We start from the raw sequence: 7741 nt of genomic DNA, 5'->3' as shown, positions 1-7741 counted from the left end.
CACACTTGTCCCGTATTCTGTCTGCCTCTGTGCCAGCACGTGATCCCTGTCTCCACCCTTACACTTAGGCCGTGACCGCGGACACAGCGAGTCTTCCCTCTCTTCACCTGTGTCTTGGCTTTTTTTGGCCCTTTGTGCTTCTGCATGCATTGCAGAACCACGTGGCTGAATCAGATTAACTTCACATTTTTTAAGTACAGCTTCAAAACCGTAATGATGTCAGTCAAAGCTCTGAAAATGTTTTCTGATTTTAAGAATTTCTGTAAGTGAAACCCCCTGCTGCGGTACCTTATGTTAAGCTGCTTGCAATACTGGCCCGATTCTGTCACGAACTGGAAGGAACCTGAAACCAACCACCTCACCAGGTATGGGATTTCCTCTCCAATCCCAATCGCATTTTAGACCACAGTGGCTTTCACAGAACTTCAACAAAGAGGAAGTGAAATGTTTATCTAACAGCCATGATCTTAAATAAAAACGCGCGGTAACTCAGAAACAGCTCTCCCTGAGCACAAAACACTTTTACTCTTTTTAAAGACCAAGACACAAGTCTTTACAGGTAGGTCTACAGGCTCCGCCCTGAAGGATGAACTAAGCTTGTCAGACCTACCGCCAGGATGACAGGATTCCCTGGCAGACAGCTGAAAGAAGGCTCATTCTGGTCTCTCCGATTATGTTTAGATAAACATCAACACTTAAACCACCTTCATTTTTCAGTTCAAAGTGGAGTTGAAGGAATTCCCCTCTCCCCATGAGTCACAATTCCGTGAAGGTGCTTGAAATCCAAATCCAGGTAGTTAATTCATTATTACCTTCATGGGAAGGAACCATTTGAAGGTAATTGGACTGGGGGAAGCCCAGCTTATCTGGCTTTCAGTTTTGTTGTGTGTAGCCCAGACTACATCACATGCCTCTGAACGGAGGTTTCTGGTGCAGTTTAACCCAGGACCAAAGAAACCTGGCACATGATCCCATCTGGAGGTAAGGCGCTCTATTTCACTAAAACTTAAAATTATTTCACCATGTGTGTTTTCCTCAGGATGAAGCTGAATAAGCTACTAAATATCCTCACAACCCATTCAATGACCAGGAAAAAAAGGCTGACACAGTCGAATGAATTAAAAGTTTAATTCTGAACCATTTTTATAACCGCATTTTCTCTTGAAGCATTGTATCACAGCAGGTTACAACAACTTTGGGATAAAAGGCAAATGGTAAACTGTCCAAAACAAGGTTCCAAATAACACCTCTTACTGATTTACCCTACCCATACATATCCCAAATAAAGTTTTTGATCAAAAACATGAAATAGATCCACCTGCTTATTTTAAGCATATTAAAAAGGAAACTAATTGGACCATTTCTATTTGTCTATTTTATACAAAAAGGCTACACAATGTTACACTTTATTCAGATTACAATTAGAGTGATTATGAATTAGTGTTCTACACCATTACTCAATTCTTAAAAATCAGAAATTGCTGTAGCAGTATTCACTATAACTTAACACTACGAGAGACTTAAAAAACTAACAGTTACTGCAAAAAAAAATTAAAGAGCTACTTCAAAGCAAGCAAAGTCAGTACCATTACAGATATGAAAAAAAAAAAAATTTAACAAGCAAGGCTAGAGTTTGATAAATTCCATATCTTGTGATCCATTCTTGTGCATTCTTCACTTCTTGAGTCACTCCCAAAATCCATTTGTATTGTTACTCCTCGACCAAAAAGGACCAGAACAAAAAGTTTACTTCAATTGTTCCCATAGGAAACTCAGCTTGGTTAGTGTGTCAGGCACTTTCTGAGATACCAGCCCACCCCTCGAGCCCTCTCAGCAACTCTACAGGCCAATCACAATGCAAGTTCAGACAATACAGCTGTATAAAGAGAGAAAGGCTGCTATTAATGTTTAAAACAGCAAATGTTACTCATTTGAGTATTAAGTTGCAAAGCTGTGGCAAAAAACATTAAAGTTAATAACTTCCACACATGACCACTTAACAACCAGAAATCTGAGAACATTCAAATGTTCCAAGACGTCTCCTTTCAAAGTACGCATCTGTTTCTGTGGCAGATTTACAAATAGGCCTAAACCACTCCCACCCTACCAACCAAGTCTCTCTGAAGTTCTGTAGGCAGAGTAAAAGTATTTTACCCAAACTGGCTTTTTTTAACTTCTTACCTAAAGGATGATTTACAGGTCAGTATCAAACCAGGCCAGCTGATTGCTGTCGCCTGGAGGCAGCCCATCCATGAGGTCCTGGGCGTGCCCCAGATCTGGCAGCCCATCAACTGGATAGTCAGCACCAGGGTGGTGGCCACCCATCTCATGCTCCATCATGGGGTCCATACCCAAGGCATCCTGGCCATATCCACCAGAGTGAAAGGAACGGTAGCTGGGATCTACAGGAGGCGGGGTGGGGGGTGGCAACAAAAGGGGCAAGGGACACAGAGAAAGAGGAGACAGACATTAACGTTAACACTGAAGCCTGGGCCTTCGATGTCCGCGAGCTGGTCAGAAAGCAGGCCTTTCTAGCCTCTTCAGCTTCTCCAACCAAGTAATTACTCAGTGCCAGGCCACCCACGGGGCTATAAAGTCTGTTTCCACCAGAGGCAGACCAGCAAGTTCTAACCACACCATCAGCTTACCACGGAACATTCCGTGTTTGCCTAGGCGGAGACATAAAACCCCTGAGGGGGACAGCCAGCAGTCTACTACTGCGCATGTGACCGCCCAGTATCAAGAAGTCACAGGCAAGAGATGAAAGCAAAAGCCAGGAGGTCTGGCGGATGTAATGTACCTGGTGAAAAGTCCAGTGAAACAGAAGTACTGTGAAAACTCAAGCTGTTGTTTCCAGCGAAACTTTTACATTAAGGGTTGACATTACAGATCTGTCAACAGAAGATGCCTACGAGCTTTAGTGGTCTAATAATTGGGAAAAGCCAGATGAGATAATAAATACAAGGTGAAGAGCTGTATTTACTCGCGGTGTCTGCCACACTCCATCTCCATTACCCAGATCTGAATGAGTTTTTTGGAAAACCCCCATACTAGAATGATGTAGACCCACCCCAGATCTGAACCTGGGGCCAAAGTTCCCTCTACTCTCGCTTCCTGGGTGAGTAGATTCTCTGACAAAAAAAAGCACGTACAAAGGCAACCTGTGATATGCGTCACTAGTACTGGGCGTCTGCAGTACAGGCTATTTGTTAATGTCGTCTGCTCGTTGTGGGGCTCAAAATTCCCCAGGCTCCGAGAAAGATACCGCTGCCGACTCTGGAATTTCAGAAGTGCCTTTAACTGCTGCCACTACTTTCCTGCCAACGCTGGTTTCCCAGATGAGCAAACCAGCTTTTCTGATAAAGCTTAACTTGAACCTTAACTTGACCTGGAGTCAATCGGGAAATAAGAGACACATACCATCCTGACGATATCCAAGGGGCTCTCCCTGGGCACCAATATCAAGTCCAAGATCAGCAGTCTAGATAAACAGGTACAAGGCAAGGAAGCAAAATGAAAATTCTGAACTTAGGTATACTAATATTTTGAGAACACACTTATTTTCACATTATAGAAGGAACAAAGAACGCACAGAAATACTTGAAACTCTACCCTCAAAGATTAACTACCGACACCTAAAGCAGCATGTTTTGTCATTGCACACAGCATTAAAAACAGTCACTAATTTATTCTGTCAAGCAAATATAACCGTAAACACAATCGTCAAAGTGTCTGCCCCCAACAGGAGTTGCTGACAAACAGAATATTCTACATGAAAGAAGATTTTTAGCTTGAACAGCTGGAAGGAGACTATGAGAGGAACAGGCTTGGGGAAGTTCAGAGCTCAAGTTGGAACACGTTAAGACTGCCCATTAAAAGCCCAACTGACAAATTACTCACTGTTTGGCAATCTGCTTTTTTCTTCTCTTTTTTTTTTTTGTAACCTAACAATCTATAGGCTCTCTTTCCATTCTTATAATCCACTGTACAACTATGTAACATCACTGAATGAACTTCCAGGGTGGTTCTAATGTTTTAAGAACACCTCTGTAATGAGGCCGAATGCTGAAGACAAATTCACAGAAAGAGAATCAATAAATTAACCTCCAACTACAGTATTTAAGAGGGTTCCTCTTTCCTTAAAAGGAAAAAATTCCCTTTTGAAAAAGATACTTTAGCGGATAACTTTTTCATCCGTCTCCCTCACGAATTCTAATGTTAATAAGCAGTGTGACTTGTTTGTTCTGAACAGGCCGTTTCAAGCTGTGGTTCTTCCTCACACAGCAGCTGCTAAGGCAGCGGAGAGAACGAATATTCAAGCCAAGGACACAGTCAAGGCAAATAAACGTGTACAAGTATTTGGAGGGGAAGCCACACGCTACCGAAGAAACGCGTCCACACGGCCTACCTCATTCCAAGCCATTGGCTCCGTTCTGAAGAGAGAACTGGTCAGCTCCACCGAAAGCCGCTTCTTGTAGTCCTGGGGCTTGTCCTCAGACATTCGGAACAAAACAGCAGCTGCGTATGTTGCTGGGAGAGGAAAAAAGGCCCCTGAGGAAAAGCTGAGGCTTTCTGGTGTGCACCGGCTAAAGGTTCTGGTTCCGTTTCGACTTACCCACACCTTCGTTTCTGGAGTGAAGGAGCTCTGTCAGAGGAGCCGTGGCTCCCTCCGCTTCAATGGCTTCCGCAGCCTCCTTGTCCTGAGCAAGTTCACAGAGGACCCCTGCGGCTACTCTTTGGATATTTTCAATGGGAGAATAAAGCAGCTGGGGAGAAAAGCACAAACAAATCAGAATTAAATCTAAAGAAAAAACACGGCAGGCACCCCACCGGGGCGCAAGTATTCCCAATTCAGAGAGAAGATGGCCTTTGCGCTATTGGTGTTAAATCCTATTCTCTAACTTCCTGTCCTCAGGCAGCTGGGTGATGCTCCGGAGCACTGGTTTTCTAGAGCAATTTCAGCCTCAAACTCTCTTCTCCAAACTCCTGGATTGGGCGATCCAGGAGGTAGCTGGACGCCTGTGCTCTGGCAACCGTGACCAGCTCTCCTCCCTCCAAACCTCAGCAGCCCTGAAGTGGAGTATGAAGTCTGTCTCTTCTTCAGGCTCTAGTCCCAGTGTTTCCCCTACTACCCAAGAAAAACAAAGGGACTTTTAATAAAATAAAATGCACTCAACCGAAAGGACACTACACGCTGAGATTCCAATTGTCATGCTCTGGCAAGGGGCACGAACAGAGCGTTGTCATTTTGTAACTGGAGACAGTAGAGGAAAAACTGCCCCTAACTTGGTCCCTAATTTTCCGAAATTTTATGGACACATAAAATCTAGACTGCCTCACATAAAACCAACATACCTGCACAAACAATGGAATGGTATTTAGTCCTCTGATTACGATTCGGTTGTGAACATCCCGAGCTAGGATATGAAGGGCTCCGGTACAACCTTCAACAATTTCTTCCATACGGACTCCCTCCTACCAAAAGAAACATGGTTAACAAATAGGGCATTCTCATCTCTAAAGTTTATAAACTTCAAAGGCTTTCTGTTCTGAGTCACAATTCCTAAGCTGATTATTCACAGTATACACCCAAAGTTCCCCAGAATTTGCAATTAGTCTAGGAATGAAGGAGGATTCCAAGAAGCTGAACGTCACTGGGGGGGAGGGGGTTCCGGATGGCACTAATTCCAAGTTGTACCCCTCCCTGCAAACACATACAACACACAGGAATTACAGCTTCGATGTACTCCGACCAAGACACCAACTTTAGGTAAAGGGAATACATAAAGATACACAAAGATGGGAAAGTAATGTGCAGACGGACAAATGCTTTTCTTCCACATGCTCCCTCTATTTTTGTATATCTATGTGTATTTCATGAAAACCTAGCAAAGTTTTATCACCAACTGCTAAAATTCTATTGAGCTGTCAAGTGGAAAATCCACTCCTCACCACCTCTAAGACTATCTGACTGGTAGTCTTACAGAAGAAGGAAGTTAGCCTTTGCAAAATGTTAAGTACTGTTTCCCTGTTTCTGAGTTTTAAAAAAGGTTAGAATTCGGCTTTTATAAACAACTTGATTTTTATAAAAACACAAGATACTCCTTTCTTCCTAGAGAAAAGATGTAAAATAAAAGGTACCTTTTGCATTCTTTTAAGCCACCTCATGGAGACAGGCCAATACCAAAAGTAATGAATGGAGAAAGCCGAAGCCCAGTAATGAGTGCATACACATAACAACTACCAATAAGAGATTCCCAAAATCTGTGCCGGTAGGCTCTTGTTTTCTAAAGTGACCTAATTAAGTAAGAGAAAGCTCTTTGAAGGCTTGAATCTTAAATTCTGAGGAATAAATTCTACAGTGTCTTCAGATACCTGTAACAAAGCTAGTTTTTAAAGACTGCAAACCTGACATGGAAAGCTTTAGGTTGAGCTTATGGGTAAATGCTACTACTACTTCTTGAAATTTCTTAGTATTCTTAGGTCTGTGAAAACAGTTTAAACCATCCCTGGAAGAGACAGTAAAAGGTATGTTAAATATTTACGGGCAAAACGCATGTTATAATGGGGAATAAGAGGCTCTGAAATCAGATGGACTTGGATTCAAACTATGGTTCTGCTACTTCCTAAGAAGGTGACCCTTTGTATGCATTAAATGAAAACACTGCAAGAAGCACCTGACCCCACAGCAGTACACCACACCCTGCTCTCTTTGGAAGACTGCCGATGCAAGGAGAGGTCAAAGGCAACAGCACTAGGGGCCACATTATTCCTGATCTTCTCTGCAGCCAGGGACAGGTCACAGTTTTTTTAAATCATTAGCAAACAGCCCCTCAGGCTAGAAGATCAAGGGAACCAATGACCAAAGAAGTTCAGGATCCCACGAATTTATGCATTCCTTTTAAATAGCCGGGTGTCACTACTAAGATTTACCTACCACAAACTGCTGCTGCGTTCCGCCCATAGATGTGCGGCGCTGGGTATCTTGATGGGCACGAACCAGCAACTGAACTAGTCGCGGAATGGCACCCTGTTCACGGAGAGGTGCGTGATTTGCTGGACAAAGGGCAAGATTTCGAATCAATCCAACGGTGGCCTGTAGATAAGAAGAATAAAGAGCGGGCATGTAACTCAACAAAATCATTTTCTTAGCCTGAAATTCCCACCACACTAAATCTATCGGTATCACCTGAAAGTAGCACAGACTTCACAAACACTTCGGAAGCCCACCCCGGCCACACTTCCTATTTACTAAGGAACAGGCTTCGTACTTGTTAACCCCTTATGCCTAGACAACCATCCAATAGCTAGAGGTGGTTCATGTCCAATTCTGCAACCTACTATTGTGACAGACAGTTTACCTTTATCAGAGGCCAATGGGATGGTGGGTGCAGGAGTTTAACCACAACCGGTAGTCCATAGTGAAGACGAACAGCGTTCTGGGCCATCTCTGCTTCCTGGTGTCGACTGGTCAGATGACGAAGAGCACAGATGGCAGGCTCGGTGATGTCCTCCCTGTCACCAGCACGAAGGACAGTACGCACAAGTGCCTCTATACCACCCACTTGGCAGACCATCATCTTATTCTTATAATTATTGCAAGTGAGATTAGAAAGAATTCCAGCTGCACAGGTGACCACATTTATATCATCTGAGCCCAGAAGCTGAACAAGGGTCCCGAGAAGACCTTCCATCCCTTCCTATGGACATAAAAACAAATGCTCAGTACATATTCATCTTA

At 43.5% G+C, this 7741-nt stretch overlaps 1 protein-coding gene across 3 annotated transcripts in view; it reads right to left on the bottom strand.

Annotated features, from left to right (window-relative positions):
- Positions 1 to 1112: 1112 nt before the first annotated feature.
- CTNNB1 (catenin beta 1) overlaps positions 1113 to 7741 on the bottom strand; it is a 41202-nt gene continuing 34573 nt past the window's right edge. The window contains exons 9-16 of one of the 3 annotated variants that reach the window (XM_058729525.1): positions 7362 to 7700; positions 6938 to 7096; positions 5356 to 5475; positions 4616 to 4766; positions 4409 to 4530; positions 3421 to 3481; positions 2182 to 2402; positions 1113 to 1876 (exon numbers count right to left, since the gene is read on the bottom strand). In XM_058729525.1, the coding sequence (XP_058585508.1) occupies positions 2194 to 2402; positions 3421 to 3481; positions 4409 to 4530; positions 4616 to 4766; positions 5356 to 5475; positions 6938 to 7096; positions 7362 to 7700 (1161 nt within the window). In that variant the 3' untranslated portion in view covers positions 1113 to 1876; positions 2182 to 2193. Of the gene's footprint in view, positions 2403 to 3420; positions 3482 to 4408; positions 4531 to 4615; positions 4767 to 5355; positions 5476 to 6937; positions 7097 to 7361; positions 7701 to 7741 lie in introns of all 3 variants that reach the window. The other 2 variants (XM_058729526.1, XM_058729523.1) reach the window with 2 other exon arrangements.

The sequence above is a fragment of the Neofelis nebulosa genome, chromosome 5 (assembly GCF_028018385.1).
Source record: "Neofelis nebulosa isolate mNeoNeb1 chromosome 5, mNeoNeb1.pri, whole genome shotgun sequence".
Taxonomy (NCBI): Eukaryota; Metazoa; Chordata; class Mammalia; order Carnivora; family Felidae; genus Neofelis; species Neofelis nebulosa.
Note: the sequence above shows the minus strand (reverse complement) of the source record. Positions and strands in the feature narration are given on the sequence as shown.